Raw genomic sequence first — 22,139 nt, 5'->3', positions numbered from 1 at the left:
TTGGTAAATTCAATTTTTTTTCTTCTTCTTAGCTTAGATCCCTTAAGCTTGGTACCCACCTTGCAGCTGCCCTTTGTATATACTTTTTCAATCTTATCTATGTTTTTTTTTTTTTTTTTTTTTTTTTTTTTTTTTTTTTAAGATGAGGATTCCAGACTACTGATGCATACCCCAGGGTTGGTCTGATGAATGATGTTATTATCTTTCTCTGCATGTCTTCATTTATTCTCAACATGTCTTCATTTATATATGTGAATGCTGTTTTCATATTAGCAAGCAGTGTATACATGTTACGTACCTTCTCACTGATGTGGTCAGCTGGAGATAGTCTGTTACTGATAATCACTCCTACGCAGGGTTGCCAAGTCGCACCCTGCTCTGCCCGCGGAAACCCAACTGAAAACCAGCCCAAAAGTAGCCCAACACCAATAATTATTTTAAAAATCCTCTATTTATGCGAAATTAGTGTTTTATATTAATAGTTCATATATAGGTCCCCAGTAATGCCTGAAATGATCACTTGATTCACTTAAACTTTCCCTATTTCCCATAAAAACACTATTGCCCATAAAACAACAATGATTCTGTTGAAATATACTTATCATTACACTAGGTAATACAACATGCAAGTGAAGGTATTTTCTCTCCCTCTGAGTCAACTTTCCATCACACTTATATTATTCAAAAATCTATATGATCATCATCACTGTGTTTCGTTGCTGTGTACGTCATATGTGAAATTTGCTAACATAATTTTGTTTGTGAAATCATTACAACAGATTTTATGTCCGCATATTGCTCTAACATGAAGAGTGTTTTCAACTGTTTCATGTTGCTGTCTGTTTCTTCATTTACTTTTCACTAAATTATACTGAGAGAAAATCCTCTCTACTGCAGAAGTGCTTGCTGGCAACGATAATTGGGATAAAACAAAACTCTCTCCGGAGTCTCCGCACTGGCTGCATCCACTGGTCCCTGTGGGAGTATTAGGGGGTCTCTCTCCGCCATATGTTTAAACTCTCTCTCTCTCTCTCTCTCTCTCTCTCAGTATATTGTCGTGATGTGGTTTAACTCCATACTAGCCCAAACAACCGCGACAGTTTTCAAACCAGCCCAAAAAACCGCAACCCGCGACCGGTAAAATCTGCCCGCGGAAGAGCTTCAAAACGAGCCCAATTTGGCGGGAAAACCGCGACCTTGGCAACCCTGCTCCTACGTCCTTCTCCCTTTTTAATATGTGTAGGGTTGAGCTTCCTAACTTATAATTCCAATCTGGTCTTTTTTCTCTTTTACCAAACTTAATTACATGACACTTTTCCACATTAAATTCCAATTGCCATTTATTGCTTCATTCATGAAGTTTATTTAATTCTTCTTGTAGCTTTCTGCAAGAATCTTTGCTAGTAATTTTCCTTTGTATTTTTGCATTATCAGCAAACATATTTAGATAGCTTCCATTTCCAATGTTACTATTTAATTTATACATACTGAAAACATAATTCGTGCCAGCAATATATATATTAAAAGCATAATTGGTGCCAGCACTGAGTCCTTATATATATATATATATATATATATATATATATATATATATATATATACTAAAAGCATAATTGGTGCCAGCACTGAGTCCTGTGTATCTCCGCTAGTCACTTCCTTCCATGATGAGTAATTTCCCCTTAGTACTGTCCTCATTTCCCTTTTTCTGAGAAAATCCTGCATCCAACAGTACAGGTTGCCTTGGATACCACCTTGATGGTACAGTTTCCATAAAATCTTTGGTGCAGTGCTCTGTCAAATGCTTTCTTGAAATCTAAGTAGACACTGTCCACCCATCCTTCTCTTTTCTGTAATGTTTCTCTAACTCTATCATAATAGCTTAATAGATTAGTAACACATGGTTTTCACTTTCTAAAACTGAACTCCCTTTCTTTTATCATATTGTGTTCTTCTAGATGGTTTACTCAAACTCTTCTTGGATGCAGAATGCTGCCAGAAATACGATGTATCACATACCCATACTTACTTCTGGTGTGGAAGGGAAAATTAACAGATTACTAAAGTCCTGGTTTTCTGAGATTTTTTATTGCATGTTTGCTTTTGCCAGTTTTATATTTCCCCCTTGCTACCCTATTGGGGCCTAGCAATCTCTGGAAGAAAGGAGTGATGAAATATGAAAGTGCTAGAAAAACTAGAGAATCAAAGTCAGCTGCTAGATCAGCAAAAACAGCAGTCAAAGCTCATTTATATACAGTCTTTTCACTCTCATCTTAAATGTCAGGTCCAACTTCCCTTGCCCCGGGTTTCTACGCTTCTCATGGGGCAACGCAGGATTGGATGATGGATGGATGGATGGACTTTTGCGAACTGTCTGCCACAACCCAAATCTAACAACAGCAGTGCACTAAGCAAAGAATGGACTGACCAAGGACTAATGTTCAAATGTGAAAAATCAAGGTATGGCACTATTGTTTTGTTCTCATTCTACAAACCATTTGTGTACTGATTGGTGCAAAGAACAGGCCAATGCCATATTCCATTACTGATGATGATTTTCTTTTGCAGCAGCAGTATATAATCAAATTCTGGCAGGGATGAGTATGCAGTTTATACTTAGATCAAGAAAATTGCACATAATGTTTATTGTGTACACTTGCACCTATTTCTATCATGTCGAGGTACTGACCCCATGACATGATCTGCACTACTCAGGACTATAAAAATGATAATTTTTAAAATACAGTACACTGCAAGTTTACTATAGTTATTTGCATAAAAGCTGGTCAAGATGCAAACAACTTGTGATATGCACACCTAATCATGGCTCTCATTTTGTTTCTTAACCTGATGAATCTACAAGAGCATGACAACTAATCCTGTATAAAAAAGAAAAAAGAAGAGTTCCAAGTTTCCTAACTACAAATCTAGCAAAAGCCTTTAATCCCCCATGTTTCTTTTCTACTTATTCCCACTTTATCCTTTCCCAAGCTTTCACAAGACCTCCTTTTTCTTTATGACCATAACATCACTAGTCTTAAAAGCTGAGAGCTGATAGTGCAGCCAGACGACCAGGTGCACCCATGACACCACCACCTGGGTGAGCTCCAGACCCACACAGAAAGAGCCCAGGGATTGGTGTGAAAGGGCCTGACTGCAGGGCACTGGGTCGTGATGTGAACAGCTGGTCCAGGGACATGGCTCCATGGAAGATGTTCTACCCGGAGAGAGAAAAGCAACTCAGAATGAGTGTGTAGCCCATAATACTGTTGGGCCTCACTATATGATGGAATTATGTCAAGTGACAACCCATTGCATAGCAATTTAGCATATAGCAAGGCAATTACAACACGGGTTTGATAGGGATATGTTTTTGGTCAAGGGTTCCCCACCCAAAAAAGTCTTTTAACAAGTTTCCAACTTAAGTGTATCCTTGGATGGTCCAATTAGACACAATGGGTCTTCCCTGCAGCTGAGGGACAGTTAGTATTCCTGGGAACTCACTAAAGGTTGTCAGAAGCTGGTGATGAATTATGGGGAAAGTGATGCAGAGAGGTGGCAAGAGAGCAATGTGGTGAGGAAACAGAGCAGCAGTGCAGTAATGTGGTGGGAGAGTGATGCAGTGAGGGAGTGGGGGAACATGGAGGAGAGCTAGATAGTGAGGAGGTGGAGGAGGAGGCATGACAAAATGGAGGTAGATGAGCCAGAGCAGTGTATCGATGTTCTGCTAGTGGAGGGTGTAGGTTCTTCCTGTATGCAGGCAGATGTCTTGGGTGGGAAGCACAATGTTACCGTTGTTTGCCTCGCTTGCTTGTTTTTTGCGTACAAGCAGCTCCTTATCAAACGCACTGCAAGCTGCATCACTCCAGGAAGGGTTTGGATCCTTTTCCTGAGTAAATGGAAAAGCCTGGGCCATCATTCCTAAAAAAAAAACTCTTTGAAGACTTCAGATCCAACACTAGCACTGGTTCCTCCTTCTCTTCCACCTCTTCTCACCTTCCTCTCCTTGTGCCTTCTCTTCTTTCATTTCAATCAGCTCCTTGAAAATATTTTCAGTGTGCTGTTGAGCACCTCCTGAATGTCTTCCTCACCCACCTCCTCAAACCCCAACTCATGGGAGAGGTCAATGATGTCCCTGCGGATCTGCTCAAAAGGGGGAAACCCGGTGACAAGGTGGACGCACTCAGGCCACACCATGCTCCACACCAAATTCAGGGTGCTCTCCTTAACCTCTTTCCATGCTGCTGTAATACTGTCCACCGTGTTCTTGATGTTGTACCTCTTCCAGAAGGCTATGACTGAGTCCCTGTCCCCTGAGTCACTTGCTATGATCAGCTCTTGAACTGTACATTCCAGGTAGTGCACCCTGAATGTGGCTGTTACCCCTCAGGCTACTGGCTAGAGAAAAGACGTAGTGTTAGGGGGAAAATAAACCACCTTAATGTTGCCCACTCAGTCTTCCATGCCTTTAGGGTGTTTGGGGCACTGTCAGCTAGCAGGACAAACCTGTTGGCTTGGTCTTCCTGCTGGCAAAATCCCGGAGTATGGGAGACAGATACCTGGCTATGAAACAGCAGTAGAAGGAGATGGTGAGCCATGCCTTGAAGTTCAACTTCCAGATAACCCAAAGATTCTCTTCTGCATTGCTGGTCAGTACTCTGGGGTTCTCCCAGTGGCAAAGTAGGAGGTGCTTCTGTTTTAGGTTGCCCTCGATGTTCCGCCCCAGGAAAAGTGTCAGGTGATCCTTCACTGCCCTGAACTCAGGTGCATGTTTTTCTTCCTGACTTATGTACAGCTTCTTTGGCATCCTCTGCCAAAAAAGGCCCTGTTTTGTCAAGCTTCAGGGATTACTTGGAACTGTAACCCCCTTCCCCGTTCCGCTTCTTTAACTTTGCCAGGAACATCTCTGCTGCTATATGGTCTGCACTCGCTGCCTCCCCATACATCGTGATATTTCTGGGGCTGAGCCTTGAACTGATCAAACCAGCTGCTACTGGCTTTGAAAACTTCCTTAAACTCCACCCACCTCCTCTCATTCAGGTCCTTCCAGAGAGACAGAATTTTGGCACAGACGAAGCTCTTACCTAGGGGTTCCTTAGCATGATTCTGCTCATTCACCCACAGCACAAGTATTTGTTCCATCTTCTCCACTGTCACTTCCCCAGTTCATGTAAGATGCTTGGCAGTCAGGGAAGGCACCAGTTCCCCAGCTGAGAAAACTGCCACAGACATCTTGATAATAGTTGACACAGCTGACTGGGGCAGCTTAAGGGTGTCAACCCATTCTCCTGACCAATGGTGCTTTACAGTGTCCAACTTAACTTCAAGGGAGTCTTTGCCTTACCCTCTTGGACTTTCCTTCATCACCTTCACTAGGACTATGCTTGTCTTTGGGCCCTTCACTAGCACCACACATTCCACTGGGCCATTCATTAACGCATGCTATCCACTGGGCCTTTTGCTAGCACCACACTTACCACTGAGGCTTGCACCCTTGCCTGATATGATTTCAAAGCCCAAGTTATTTAACTAATAAACTGTATCTTTCCACTTCATACAGGGATCCCTTGGTTATTGCGCACTTGGTTATATGAAAATCTGCACTCTGCCACTATTGCACATTTTTTGGCTAAAAAACATAATTATCGTGCACCTGAGCTGGTCTCTGCTAACAACGATGGTGCAGCATCTTTGGCATTTGACAGCTTTGAGGGATTAAAAGATGAAGCCTGACCTGAGAATTAATCCCAGGTAGTGGAGACCAATATCTTCCCACCCCCTAGCCTATGAACCCCTTATCTCAAGCCTATCTCAGGTCTCCCTAGGGTATGGGTTTCTTCCTTACTGTGCCCTCTTCATCAATTTCTATGAACCTAACCATGCCTAAGTGTGTTTCTCATACTTACCAAAACAAAAGGTATGAATTCAGTGGGCATACATTGTTGTAAAAGGGAAAATTTGGGTTGACCAGTGTGGTGCCTGGTACCAGGTAGGATAAATCACATACGCACTGTGCTTTCATTAGCACACAATTTCAGTATCACACATTAGGCTCAGTACCAATAATGTGCAATAACCAAGGGATCATTGTATTGCACACTACACTGATGGGCATGCACTTGCACTGCAACACTGCAATAGCAATGGTGGTCTGATGACGATGCACGGATATATGATGATGTAAGACCATATGTGTACGAAGAGACAATCACTGCACAGGACATGGACTTGGAAAAGGGTAGCAGAGGAAGAGAGTGTGGAATGAGGCTTTACAAAGGGTTTCTTTGCATGTAAACACTGGTGACCATCTTGGCTCAAGTGTATGACTGTCAGATTGCACATGTGGCTGCCCGGACACACAGGATCACCTCGGGGTATCACTCTGATCATTGGTATAGCAATTCTAGGGATCGTTTCGTGAGGTTGGGTGGAATTTCTTATACACTGTCCTAGCAATTCATTCAATAGTGAGGCCCAACTGTGTATTAATATTCTAGTTGATGCCCAAATAAGACATACCTGGATATTTACAAATACAGTATGACTGTAGAACAGTAATTTTTCACAGCTTACACTTTATTATCCCCTTAGATCCGATGACATATTCTTTAAACTATATTCTTTCTATACCAAAGAGTTTTCTTCAGTTTTGGAAATATTTTTAAAGCTGAAGGGGTCATATGTATTTCAATAACCCCTTCAGTATTAAAAACTTATTTTAAAGTGATAAAAATCATCTGTTGGTAGGAAGTGATAACAAAACCACATCAATAAACTCAAAAGCTTAACTGACATCCATTGGTAATACTGTGTAATTATATCTATCTATCTATCTATATACACACATCATCATCATCATCATCCGGACCTCCTTTCCCACCCTAGGTATATATATATATATATATATATATATATATATATATATATATATATATACACTCAATCCTTGAGTACCGCGGGCAATAGGGACTGGACAAGGACCGTGGTACCCAAATCCGCGTCACTCAGACAATATGTTTACATGTATAATGGTACAATGTGTTCTGGCAACTTTCCAAAACTCTCACTTTTACCCCTTCTTACCACCTAACCCCACGTAAATTACCCCCACTTACACCCACCATCAGGTAAAACATTGAAAGAGATATAACTGTTGTAATTAAAAACATCAGTGGTATTAAAAATAGCATTAACAAAAATAAAAGTTGGGATGGGTACCCTTTTGTTGATACGTAACTCCCCGGTATTTTCCTCCCATCCCGCAACCCCAATGTTGTTGTCAAAGTTTCGCCTTCTCTTATCATGTGGCTTTCAGGAGAGACCTTAGGCCATATGGTTAGACAAAAATTTATGGGTCTGGCAGTTCTAGAGTACGAAATAGAACGAAAATTTGTGCTAACAAGAAAAAATTACTTTAATCCGTGTGTTCTCCTGAGTTAGCGTTCAGTTTCACATTTTTCGTTTGATATCGCGTTTCCCAACGCATTTCTGATAAACTAAACATATGGCTAAACTGCTCAATCAGTTCGAAATGTGTTGGGAAGAGCGATACCGAACGAAGAGTAATGTGTTGGGATGAGCGATACCGAACGAAGAATGTGAAACGGAACGCTAACTCAGGAGAACACATGGATGAAAGAGTACCTTTTTTCTGGTTTGCAAACATTTTCGCTCCATTTTGTTCCCTAAAACAGCCAGACCCGTAAATTTTAGTCTAACTATACAGCCTAACGTCTCTCCCGAAGGCCACATGGGGTTGGGGGGCGGGAGTAAAATAACGTGGAGCTACGTATCAACAAAAGGGTACTCAGTGGAGGTGGTGTTGACCCAGTCCAACTTCTGTTTTTGTTAATATCATTTTTAATACCACTGATGTTTTTAATTACAACAGTTATATCTCTTTCAGTGTTTTACTTGATGGTGCGTATAGGTGGAGGTAAATACGTGGGGTAAGATGGTAAAAAGGGGTAAAAGTGAGAGTTTGCTTTCTCTGATGCTCCACATAACGCCCTATAAGCTTCTCAGTCAGTTCAGGACAACATATAAACCTTCACAGCTGCCAGGATTGCATCACTTCCTACGAACGATCTTTATCTTCTCCCTGTCCTTCCAAATCGTTGTGATGGTGCTTTCTTTTATGCTATGGTTTTTCTTTTTTTCTTTTGCCATTCTGGTATTTGTACGCTTAAAGCAGTGGAAGAATTTTACCAATTCAGTTCATATTCCTCCAGTTTGTTTTCTGTATTTTTCTGACTATCATCAGGGTGGTAAATTACCTTTTCCTGCTGAAAAATTTCCCACTTTTTATCATCACGTTCCTTAAGCCATAACATGATTGTCTTGATGTACTCAAAGGTGATTTTCTTCTCCCAACTTCCCAACTGGATGCTACGTTAGGTTAGGTTAAATTATAAGGTATAGTTAAGCTAAGTTAGGTCAAGTTTAAACACTTAGGTTAGGACAGGCCCTAATTTCGCCGTAACCCTGATGTGTCAAACAAGTTGACAGCGGAATACAACTTAAAACGACGGGGGAAACAGATTTAGTATGAAACGTTTATTTACCACCCAGAAGTAATCCGACAAACATAAGACTATCAGGAAGAACGAAAAATGTGAAACTGAATGCTCACTTACACGAGCAGAAGTATTTTGTGTGTGTGTGTGTGTGTGTGTGTGTGTGTGTGTGTGTGATTTACAAACATTTTCGTTCAGTTTCGTCTCCTAAAACTCGAAACCCATATGACTGTGAGGTAGAGTCTGTGAGACGCGAGAAAGGACTTGATAGCCGTATGCTCAGTCGGTCCTAAATGTGTTGGGAAGCACGAAACCGAACGAAAAATGTGGAACTGAACACTAACAAGAACACATTGACGAAAGTATGTTTTTCTAATTAGCAAACATTTTCGTTCCATTTCGTCCCCTAAAACTGCGAAACCCATTATGAGTGTGGGGTGGAACTAGGTGAAGCATGAGAAAGGATTGATAACAGTATGCTCAGTTAGTTGGAAGTGTTGGGAAGCATTCAATCGAACGAAGAATGTGGAACTGAACGCTACGATAACACATGGACGAAAGAGTAACTTTTCCTCTAATTAGCAAACATTTTCGTTCCATTTCGTTCCTTAAAACTGCAAAATCCATGATAATTGTGGGTAAGAACTAGATGAGGCATGAGAAAGGACTGATAACCATATGCCCAGTTGGTCCAGAATGTGTTGGGAAGCATGAAATCAAACAAAGAATGTGGAACTGAACTGTAACTTACAAGAATGCAAGGATTTTTTTTTTTTTTTTTTTTCTGATTAGCATACATTGTCGTTCCATTTTGTCCCCTGAAATTGCCGAAACCCATAAATTTCGTCAAACCGTTCGGCCTTGAGTTTGCCCAGAAAACATATTTCCATTCTGTATGCGTATTCATAAAAACCACCAGGAACCCTCAGCCAGGAACAACGCTTGCCCATTCGTTTCAAAACTAGCCATAGGTTTTTCACGAAAATATGCCCACTGTGCTTCCCAGGCAAAATTTCAGCAACCTAACCTACCCTAAACTATCCCATCTCACTAGGGCTGTTTGGCTGAGGTGGCTGGCCGTGATACTGAGATAAATACCCACACAGAATGGAAATATGCGCCCAGGAAATGTACCCAGAGGTTAGAGGGTGACGTCATAGCGCGCGGCTTTCAAATTTCGTCCCCAGGCCAGCTGAGTTCCCGCGTGAGCTCGAGTTTTTCCGCGTGTTGACATGACTTGTCTCATTATGCTGACCGCGTTAGAACAAAAACGTGTTACTCAACCACGTGTTACTTAAGGATTGAGTGTATATATACACATCATCATCATCATCATCATCATCCGGACCTCCTCTTCCACCCTAGGGATATATATATATATATATATATATATATATATATATATATATATATATATATATATATATATATTGAGAGGTAGGATGGGACTGGAGTGTATTGGTGTTGTGATGAGGAGAGGTAGATTGAGGTGGTTTGGACATGTGGAGAGGATGGGGGATGATAATTGGGTGAGGAAGGTGAGAAGTGTTAATATTGGGGGTGGGATTATGAGGGGTAGACCGAGAAAGACATGGGACGAGGTCATTAAGTGTGACCTTAGGGTTAAGGGACTGAACAGGGAGGCTGCAATGGATCGTGCAGCGTGGAGAGCTGCCATTAGGTGACCAAGGCCGACACATGCAAGCATGTTGGAGCCTTTAAAAACGAAAACGAAAACGAATATATATATATATATATATATATATATATATATATATATATATATATATATATATTTGTGTGTAATCATCATCCGGACCTCCTTTCCCACCCAAGGGCAGGGTGAGGAGGAGTAGTAATGTCCAGACAGCCCATATTTGCCCAATCCAATGGGCCACGCATCCATTCACTTACCATTCAAGCCCCCAGAATCCTGGCTCTATCTGATATGCCAAAAACATTCAACATGTTCTGTAGCATCACATAAACGCATCTGATGGAGTCAATCTGGAAGCTGTCACATTAAAATGGGGTGCCAAATCCCTGATCATGTGCTTCTCCTTACAATATTCATCCAGCCAGGTCGATCTCTTGTCAGTCCCCTAGCCTCACCGACTTCCAAACCTCTCTTCCTCACACACTCATCCACCATATCCCTCCACCATTGCCTTGGCCTACCTCATTTCCTCCCTCCTTCAAATTCACTCAGATATACCTTCTTCACCACTCTATTGTTATCCATTCTCTCCTCAAGACCATACCATCTCAGTACACTTTCTTCTATTCTTGTGTCCAAAGCCTTCCTTACTCCACATCTTTCATGAATCACATTACTTTGTATCCTATCCAGTCTCTGTACTTCACATACATTCCTCAGAAGTCCCATCTCCACTGCTCTTAACCTTCATTTTCATGCCACATCCTAGTCTCCCATCCATATGTTAAAGTTGAGACTAACACTCCTTCATGTAAGCCTCGTGCAGCTGCAAAACTCAAGCCTCTGTTTCTTATCAAGGCCTTCACTGCATCAGCTACTTTCCTTCCTTGTGTCACTCTACCTTCCACTTCTTTTGCACATTTTCCTCTCTTTTCTATCACTGTACCCAGGTATTTGATCTCTCTTATCGATTCCAGTCTCTCTCCATTCACTGTAACATCAAACTGGGAGTCACCTTCTCTCTCAATAACCATCACTTTGCTCTTTTCTACATTTACTCCCAAGGCAGGGGAGTGTATATAATGATAGAGAGAGCTGAAGTTCCTGCTTCACTGGCTACCTAATCATTCCGCTGACCTTTTCAGTGTGACACTAACATAGAGAGTAGATCAGCATACTCTTCCAAACACTTCCTCTAACGATCTCATACACTACACCACGTGCTTTACGTATCATACAACGTACCCCACTATGTCACAAGGGTTGACGACAGCAAGGACATGCAGCCAGAAAACTTTGCCTCCACTATCTAGTGGCAGATCTTTCGAAGGGAGGCGTGACAAGGGCTCCACCAACATAGATCGTGGGGCCGGGTTGAGATGGGCTCGAACCTGTGCTAGAGGGTACACTGCTTTGTGACTCCTAGGCATCTGCTTCCGCCCAAAGGAGAAAGGCCTGAACCTGGGAGTAGCGCCTAAGGACACTGCCCTATCAGTGGGTGTATAATGGGAGGGCAGTTACAGTGCACACTTGGAGGATGTACCTGTAGCTGTCCTGGCAGGGTGCCCCAATGCCATTACCACAGTCACTGGTCAAGGCTGGTGGGCTAGGGGTTCCAAAACCATTGTCTGGGCCTGGGATTGTGCAGTGGGTGGGACCTATGGCATGTCTCTCCCCTTCTTATTTTACTGATTATGACCAAGTTAAAGGATGTAATTCAAAGCAGGCTTGAGGACATTAAATCACCCAGGGGGATCAGAGTGGCTTCCTGGAATGAGGGATGTTTAAGGAGTAGAGCAGGGGAAGTGGTTGAGGTAATGAGTGGGAGGTAGGTGGATGTGAGATGTGTACAAGCAGTCTGGTATAGGGGTGGATCAGCCAGAAATATTGTTGGGAGGGATTGTTGCAATAAGTTGTTTTGGCAGGGTAGGACAGATGGATATGGGGGTGTAGGTGTGTTGGTTAGGGAGAAGTGGGTGGAATATGTCATGAATGTTATGAGGGTATGTGAAAGGATAATAGAAGTAAAAATTTTGTTCGGTGGTATGATATCGGCATATGCTCCACAGGCAGGCTAAGATGAGGTAGAGATGAAAAGATTTTGGGATGACTTAATACGTGTAGTAAGTGGTATGGGGATGATGAGATTGTAGTATTATGGGGGAATTTAAATGGTCATGTGAGGCTGCTCAAGAATATAAAGGAATACCTGGGGGATTTGCATAAGGTACAAGAAATGAGGAAGGGGAAACAATACTCGAGTTTGGGGAGGCAATGAGCATGTTTGTGTGCAACACAAATTTTAGGATAAGAGGGAGTTGGTTGATTGCATATGAGTCTGGGGGAAACAGCAATCAGATAGAATATTTCCTGGTCAGGACGGCTGATAGAAGGTTTGTGAGGGATGTTAAAGTTACATGGAGCAAGAAGTGTGTGCAGCAGCACAATTGATTGATATGTGACATGGTGCATAAGGAGCAGGGGATGAAAATGAGGACCTATGCACCTAGCAGGAAAATATGGAAGTTGAAAAACCAAGCAGTGAGGGATGCCTTCTATAGAGAGATGAGGAGTGTGATGGCTGAACAGGAAGATGTGGACAAAAGTGTTAATTAACAGTACAGAGCCCTCAAGACGAATCTCCTGAGAGTTCCTAATTCAGTAAGTGGATGGACAAGAGGCCCACCAAGACATACAGTGACATGGTGGTGGGATGAGGGTGTAGAAGCTGCAGTTAAGGAAAAGAAGGCATTTCCAGGAATACTTGGCTGCCAAGTGTAGGGCTAGAAAAGAGGTTTACAGGGCGAAGTCTGAGTCACAAAGACTTTTGCTTGACAACCTTAATCATGTGGAAGGGAAGAAAATGATTTTTAACGTGGCAAATCAGATGAAGAGGGAGAATATGGATATCAAAGGTGAGCAATGTGTGAAGAATGACGAAGGAAGGGTAGTGGTGAACAGTGAGAATATTAAAGATGCATGAAGAAAGCATTACAGTCGGTTGTTGAATAAGGAGTTTGACTGGGAGAGGGAAAGTTTGGAGCCAGCATATTCAGTGTTTGGCCCTTGGCCTTTGACTGATGCTGCTACTGTGAGCAAGGCAATAGGCAGGATGCAGATGGGGAAGGTGGCAGGTGTGTGTGGGTTGACTGCTGAAACATTGAAAGCCTCAGGAGATATAAGAGTGAGGTTAGTCACTGACCTGATAAATATTGTTACATATGAATGTGTTGCCCCACATGACTGGCTGAAGAGTGTAATTGCAAATGTGTACAAGGGGAATAGTGATGCCCTGGAAAGAGGAAATTATTAGGCATAAATTTTTTAGACCAGATAATGAAGGTAATGGTGGTGACCATCATCCACTCACTTAATGTAGTGCTGCCTACTTCTTCCTTAGCCTTCATCATTCTTTTTCTGTGTCTGTCCTCCTCTCTTTCTATTTTTTCCATCTTTCCTGTCTCTTCTTATTGCTTTTCTTTTCTTTATGAGTGGCTTTACATTGAGTGACAAGCCAAATGGTTTCCTGTAAACCAGGAAACCATTTACAACGCTGGGTGGTAACCATATGACCAAACCATAAGTGCTCCCAACGTGTCAACAAGTGGGTTGGTGGAGGGTTAGTGCTCCTCCCCATAAAACAAATAACTCAAAGTCAAACGGCCACCCCTTACGGGATTATGGCGTCTGGCAATAAATAGACAGATAGACAGATAGATAATGAAGGTATTGGAAAGTTTCTAGAAAGTATGATTAGTGGAAGAGTGATTATTGATGAGATGCAGTTTGGGTTTATATCAGGCAAAGGAACCACTGATGCCATATTCATTGTTTGACAGCTTCAGGAAAAATATACAGCCCGACCCCTAAAGTGAGGAGTGGTTGGAAGAAGTTCAGGGAGCTATTGCCTTTCCTGACACTGAGAGGGCTCTCCCTCCATGATAAGGGATCTTTGTATGCAGCATGTGTTAGAAGTGTAATGCTGTATGGTAGTGAGACTTGGGCAGTAAAGGAAGCAGATATTCACGGGCTCAAATGTACCAAAATGACAAGGATTAGGTGCATGTGCAGTGCGTCCATGAATGTGAGGCCTGGGGGGCTAGGTTTGCAATGGAAGAGTTGAGGGGTAGGATGGGACTGGAGTGTATTAGCATTGCGATGAGGAAAGGACAACTGAGATGGTTTGGGCATGTGGAGAGGATGGGGGATGATAGCTGGGTGCAGAGGGGGAGAAGTGTTAATGTTAGGGGTAGGGTTGTGAGAGGCAGACCAAAAAAGACCTGGAATTAGGTCACTACGTGTGACCCCAGGGATAAGGGACTGAATAGAGAAGCTGCCAGGGATCGAGCAAAACGGAGAGCCACTATTCAGTGACCAAGGCTGATGCATGCAAAAATCCTGGCCCTTTCAAAAATGAAAGAATATATATATATATATATATATATATATATATATATATATATATATATATACAGTAACCCTCTACTATCCGATGCAATAGAGCCAAAAGCATGTCTGGAAAATGGTCCCATCCAGAAAGAAGGCCCCAGCCTCCTGGACCTGAACTTATGGACCTTAACCTACCCTGACTCAGAAAAACACCTATACAACTCCCTACTGGACATGCATAGCACCTATTTAAGACCCAATTCACACCAATAAGGGAAATAAAAGACTAAAATAAATGAAAAAGAACCAGAGAATGAGGTTTTAGAGTTGAGTTTATACAATACTGTATTAAACATTATGGGTACTTACAAGTCCCTAGCTCCTGGACTGGTACTTATGGACCTTAACCTAGCCTAACTCAGAAAAACACCTCCCTACTGCACATGGAAAGCACCTAAGACCCTATTCACACCAAGAAGGAACATTAAAGAGTGAAATGAGGTTTGAGAGGTAAGTATGGAAAATGCAGTACAATATGAAACATTCTGGCCATCTCGATGAATAACCCGCCTCCTCTCAGACTCTGACCCTGGCCATCTCGATGAATAACCCACCTCCTTTCAGACTCTGACAGTAAAATGGAGTACCTGAAGCACCTGCAGTACACTGTACATGAAGTCTTGGACTGAACTTAGTCATTTGCACTCAGAATTCCTTTCTCTTAACACTGCGCACTCTAGTCTTACTTGCACCTTAATGAAATAAGTGTTGCACTCCGCACTTAAGTCTTTGCACTCATAAGTCCAGTCTCTTAACACTACACACTCTAGTCTAATTTGCACTCCACTGAACGTCAATAAAATCAGTGCTGCACTCTGCACTTAAGTCTTTGCACTCAGAATTCTAATTTCTTAACACTAACACTGTTTTTTTTCACTGCACAACACTGTAAATTCCCATGTGGTCTAGTGGTGAGTTCTTGCTGTTTCTTCACTGTCAGAGTCTGAGAGTAGCTGATGCAGGTGGCCCAGAGGTGCATCGCTGGGACATGGTGATGGACTACCCACTGCAGACGACTCTGAAGAGAGGCGCAAACTCACGTCCAGTGGTGATTCCACCGTGGCTGATGTGCTGGGCTTTGGCTTGGAGGATGAGGGCCTGTCTTGGGGAGGCAATGATGTGGAGCCAGGGCTGGGCACAGCGGGGGTCATGGGTCTGAAAAAGCTGTCAATGGTTGATTGTCGCAAGGAACGATGATTTTGGCGATTACAGATGCGCTGCCTGAAAAAGCGCCCTTCCTCCACTAGTCCCAAGGGCCCCATCTCCCTGTCGCAGTCCGGGTGTTCCAGGTAGTCGAGAACGAACTCTGCATGTTCCCATAGTGCACTCAGCTTGGGGATGGCTGGAGTAGTGTCACGCTGAGAGGAGTCTGCATCATCGTCGCCATCCTCATCAGAATCTTCAAGCTGGGTACTGACACCTGCAACTGAAGATGCAATCTTGATATCAGACATGGTCTGATACCCAGGATCGCCCTCGTCGTCATCCAACAACTCACGCACTTCGTCCACATCAACATCGTCGCCGTGCGCATGTAGACCTGCATGGAAGTCATCCACATCAAAACCTAGGAAATCGTGCTCCACATCCGTTCTGAGAAGCAGACGAGACCAACCATTTTCTAGAGCCTTGACAGGGACTTCCTTCCATGCACTGGTCCAGTTGTAGATTGCAGACTTGATGTTGTAGCGGCGAAGGTTTTCCAAAGTCCACTGGCCTCACGTGTCCCGTCCCTCCCTGCGCTCGTCTTCGTCCTCAAGAACAACTATCACCTCGTCCAGGAACTTCCTTCGGTACAGCCTCTTCATTGCCACGATCACTCCTTGGTCCATTGGTTGGATGAGAGCAGTCGTATTAGGTGGCATAAACATGCACCTAATGTGCCCATTCTCAGCCACCAAGTCCTTGTCGCATGGGTGGGCAGGTGCATTATCGAGGAGAAGGAGGGCCTCTACCTGGTCACACAGGATTCCCAGTGTCTTCATCTGGTAAATGATGACCTCCTTGACGAAATGGCGGTGGAACCAGTCTTTGAAGATCTGGGCAGTGAACCATGCCTTCAAAGAATGGTACCAAACGACAGGAAGGACATCCATCACCCCACAAAGGCACTGAGGCTGCTTTGCATGGCCAACAATAACAGGCTTAAGCCGGTGCATGCCGTTAGCATTGGCACAACACAAAGCAGATATCCATTGCTTGGAGAGCTTGCGGCCAGGTACACGCTTCTCCGTCTCCTCGGCTAGAGTGTTCGTTGGCAAACAGTGATAGAATAAACCAGTTTCGTCAGTGTTGTAGACTTGACCGAGAGTGAAGCCCTCCCTGTCGATTAAGCCCTTCAACTTGTGCCGAAACTCCTCTACTCCATCCTCGTTGGCGTTCTAAGCTTCGCCATGAGACATACGGTTGGTAAGGCCATGTTGTAACTTGAACGCGAAGAGCCAACCCTCAGATGTCTTGAAGTCTGGGGCATTGTGAAGCCTTGTGAACTTCTCAGCAGCAGCCTTCAGCTCCGTGCCACACACCAGCACACCAGCAACATGTTGCTGTCGATACTAAATCAACTTGGAGCGGTCGACTTCAGCATACCGGGGAGTAAACATCATCTTCCTCTCCACGTTGCGTTTGTTCTTCGATGAGAAGTCAGTCGTGTACTGCATGAGTTTGTTGCGGGATCTCTTGATATCAAACAAAGTAGATCGGGCCAGGTTGAATTCACGGAGGATGCGTGAGGTTGACCATCCCGCATCCCTCTTCTTCTCCAGAGTCAAAACCACTCTCTTCCTCTTATCAGCCGGCGAGGCCATCATCACACACACTAACATGAGGCAGGAGAGCCGCAGCAGAGCCTGCAAGAGGTAGGGCACCACCACAAAAGCGGGCATGTGGGTGGCCATGATGACGAGCATGCACTCACAACAAGAGACGGGCTGTAAATGGGGAGGATGCAGGGGCACTCTAGCGGATGGTAGGAGAACTACGCACCAAAACACAGCTGGTCTGTGCCACGCATGCCGAGTTCAAATTTACAGGGGGAAAAAAGTTGGATTTTTTTCTAATTTTTTGCGCTTTTTGGCCAATTTTGGGAATATTGAATCCCGGGACCAAAATGTCTGGTAGGTGGGGTGTCCGGAAAGTGAGTGTCTGGATAGTATGAGGATTACTGTATATATATATATATATATATATATATATATATATATATATATATATATATTCGTTTTCATTTTTGAAGGCTTCAACATGCTTGCATGCATCGGCCTTGGTCACCTAATGGCGGCTCTCCATGCTGCACGATCTATTGCAGCCTCCCTGTTTAGTCCCTTAACCCTGAGGTCAAACTTAATGACCTCGTCCCACGTCTTTCTCGCTCTACCCCTCACAACTCCACCCCCAATATTAACACTTCTCACCTTCTGCACCCAATTATCATCCCCCATCCTCCTCACATGCCCAAACCACCTTAATCTACCTCTCCTCATCACAACATCAATACACTCCAGTCCCATCCTACCTCTCAACTCTTCCATCATAAACCATGTCCCCCCAGGCCTTGCACACAGGGACACTGCACATCCACCTAATCATTGTCATTTCTGTATGTCTGAGCCTGCAAATATCCTCCTCCTTTACTGCTCATGTCTCACTACCATACAGCACTACACTCCTAACACATGCTGCATAGAGAGACCCCTTAGCACATACGGAGAGTCCTCTCAATGTCAGGAGAGGCAACAGCTCCCTGAACTTCATCCAACCACTTCTCACCCTAGCTACAAAGCTACCTCCAGCCCCACCTCCAGCACATAACATGTCTCACAAATAACAAAACTCTTCCACACACTCAAGAGACTCACAAGGAAGTTCAATCCTTTCACGCCTGACAATCTCCACCTGCTCTCCCCGACATGCCGCACACATAAAATCAGCATTATCTCCCAGTCTACCTCTGATACCACTACATCTCTTGTGCACCCATTTATCACAAACACTGCACAAGATGGAATTACTTCCCACGCCCTTGTGGCAAACTGCACATGGCCACTCTCCCTTATCTCTGACAGTACCGCCACCAGCCCTAGATATCATCACTTTTGTTTTATCTGCATTTACCCTTAAGCCCCTATGCCCCATACCATCTCTCCACTTCCTAAATCTTTCCTCTGCTTCTCTTTCATTCTCTGCAATCAATACCAAATCATCAGCATACTCCAATGGGAGTCCATTTCTGAAGTCACGTGAGAGGGTTTCAAGTACCATGATAAACAACATGAGACTCAAAACTGACCCTTGATGCACACCAACATTCACGGAAAACTCATCACTCAAAATCTCATTCACTCTTACCTGGGTGCGAACACCCACACGCATAGCCATAACCGACTCCATTCCTTCTTTACCTCTGCACAATTGTTGACTCTATACAGGGGTTTTATCCGCCCCTGTGTGGAGTACAACTCTCAAGTGTGGGGAGGCTCCTCAAATACAGCTGTTCTCAATAGGGTGGAGTCAAAGGCTTTTAGTCTCATTAACTCTCCTCCTCTAACTGACTCCAACCTCTGTCTCTTCGCCGCACTGTTGCATCTTTATCTCTTTTCTATCGCTACTTCAATGGTCACTGCTCCTCTCAACTGTCTGCATGCATTTCTCCACCTCTACGATGGGCGTGTAGCACCCATCTAGCAGCAAACTCTCACCCCTTTTCTGTCCAACTCTCGAATGCAAGAGTTAACCATTACTCCCAGTCCTTCATTCATGCAACAGGTCAACTCTGGAACTGTCTCCCTCTGTCTGTATTTCCTGCTTCCTAGGATCTCCAGTCTTTCAAACGCAGTGTGTCCAGGCATCTCGAAATGATCAGATCTTGAATTTGGCTCTCTCTTATATTTTGTTCTCCTCTTGGAGGGAACTGTTATTGTGGGCTCATGGCCTTTGGTTCCTTCTTCCTTGCATTAAAAAGAAAAAAAAAAAAAAAAAAAAAAAAGTTGCCATAACCACCCTAACCAGCCACTCCTCCAAGCCAAGCTTTCTCATTGCCCACTTCACCACCTCTCTAGGGACTCTGTCAAAGGCCTTTTCCAAATCAACAAAAACAAAATACAGATCCTTTTTCTTCCCAACATATTTTTCCTGAAGCTGTCAAACAATGAATATGGCATCAGAGGTCCCCCTGCCTGGCATAAACCCAAACTGCATCTCGTCAATATTCACTCTTTCTCTAATCATACCTTCTAAAACTCTCTCCATTACCTTCAGTATCTGATCTAAATGCTTTATACCTCTATAATTTCCTCTTTCCGGGCCATCACCCTTCCCTTTATACACATTTATGATTACACTCTTCAACCAATCACCTGGGACAACACACTCATATATAATCATATTTATCAGGTCAGTGACTAACCTCACCCCTATATCTCCTGAGGCCTTCAACATTTCGGCAGTCAACCCAGACACACCTGCTGTCTTCCCCACCTGCAATCTGCCTATTGCCTCACTCACAGTAGCAACTTCAATCAACACTGGATCTGCTGGCTCCAAACCTTCCCTGTCCCAGTCAAACTCCTCATTCAACAACTGACTATAATGCTCTCTCCATGCATCTTTAACATCCCTACTGTTCACCACTACCCTTCCTTCATCATTCTTCACACACTGCTCACCTAATACACACACACACATACACACACGAACGAGCAGCCGGAGAGAGCGGACGTTCCAGCCATTGCTCCTAACCTTAAGTAGTTTCAGGAATTTTGTCTGTCCTGTCTCCTAAGGTCTTGCCTTAAATCTAAAATAATGAAAGTTAATAGACTACCAAAAATGTAAAGATTTATTGGCTATAGTATAAATGAATGTTTGTAGTTTTTTCGGTAACAGCTGTTTTGGTACTTTACATTAAACATGGCCGAAAATATAAACAATGAGGGACTGGAATTTCAAGGATTTGATGCCAATACCAATGTTATGGACCTGGTTAAAACATTAATTATGAGGATTAGTGAACTCGAAAAGAAAGTAGAGAATCTAGTGATGAAAGATGTGTCTGAAAATATGGAAACCACCATACAGAGTCTGATCCAGTCCAATGAAACAGCCAATGAAGAAATTAGGAATTTGAAGCGGGAAAATGTTGAACTGAGGAGGAAACTAGAAGAGAGTACTAATAAAACGGAGAAGGTGAGTAATGTATTAGAAGAACATAAGGCAAAGTGGGCACACGTAGAAGAAGAACAGAAAGAAGTGGTCAGCTTAAGAGAGATCATCCAGGAAGAAAGGGAAATGAACAAGAAAGAAATGGAAGAAAATGTTGTGAAAATACTGAAGAAAATAGTGAAAGAAACTGTAGAAAGTAACAGATGTGTGGTAGTATTTGGAAACAGGGAAGAGGAAAAAAAGGTTAGGTTCGTAAGACTCGAGAGAGACACGAACATGGTGAGAGGAATATTAGGCAAGACTGACCCAGAAGGAGACAAGTGGGTAAAAGAAATTGAGGAAGTAAGGAGGATAGGGCCTTACAAGAAAGGGGAAACAAGACCAATGAGAGTCAAATTTACATCAGAAAGTGTAATAAATGAGATACTTAAAGTGACCTGGAAATTAAGCAAAGAGGCGGGGATGGAAAATATTATAATAAGAAAAGATCTGAATGAAGAAGAAAGAGAAGTTTTAAAATCATTAAAGGAAGAAGTAAAGGAAAAAAATGATAAGAGGACAGAGGAAGAATGTAATACTTTTTTTTGGAGAGTATTGGATATGAAAGTAAGGAAATGGTATTTAAGGAAATAGAAGTGAAGGAAACTAGGGGGGATGGTTGTGAAAGATCAGAAGTTCAGGAAGTGGTACGGACAGAGAGTAGGAGAGAAGAGGGTATTAATAATGTCAAAAATAATTTGAAGGTGATATATACTAATGTTGATGGTTTCATATCGACGAGGATCGAAATTAATGATTTCTTGAGAGAACATGAACCTGATGTCATGTGCTTTGTAGAGACCAAATTAAGAGAAGATATTGATGTTCATTTGGGAGATGGTAAATACAAACTGTGGAGAAAAGACACAAAAGAAAAAAAGGGAGGAGGAGTGATGATAGCAGTGAAGAACAACATAAATGTAGATACTGGGGAAATGGGAGAAGGCAGGGCTGAAGAGATATATATGAAATTAGAAACTGGAGAGAATGTTAAGAGAGATATGGCGGTAGTGTATGTTTCCCCAAAGACGAGAGCATGGAAGGATGACAAATACCATGAAATGTTGTCAGATATGGCTAGGTACTTGCAAAAAATAATTGAGAAAAGCAATAATATAATTTTGGTGGGTGACTTTAATTGTAAAGAGGTGAACTGGGAGGAATGGTACTCGGGAGGCGGCGAGGATTCGTGGGGCACTATGTTATTAAATATAATAATGAATAATGTGATGACGCAATGGGTCAAAGAAGAGACACGGTTTCGAGGTGAGGACACACCAGCAAGGTTAGATTTACTGTTCACCAAAGAACCCGATGTAATAGAA

General features: G+C 43.0%; 1 protein-coding gene across 1 annotated transcript in view; it reads right to left on the bottom strand.

Moving 5' to 3' along the window:
* Positions 1–3,034: 3,034 nt before the first annotated feature.
* The window catches only part of LOC145412852 (pyridine nucleotide-disulfide oxidoreductase domain-containing protein 2-like), a 276,097-nt gene continuing 256,992 nt past the window's right edge, over positions 3,035–22,139 (bottom strand). Inside the window, exon 14 of the mRNA XM_080282652.1 lies at positions 3,035–3,214. Coding sequence (XP_080138778.1) covers positions 3,035–3,214 — 180 coding nt within the window. The remainder of the gene's footprint in view (positions 3,215–22,139) is intronic.

Source organism: Coenobita brevimanus, chromosome 94 (assembly GCF_032717465.1).
Source record: "Coenobita brevimanus isolate Jiangsu-jjx chromosome 94, ASM3271746v2, whole genome shotgun sequence".
NCBI lineage: Eukaryota > Metazoa > Arthropoda > Malacostraca > Decapoda > Coenobitidae > Coenobita > Coenobita brevimanus.
This window is presented reverse-complemented; position numbering and strand designations above follow the sequence as displayed.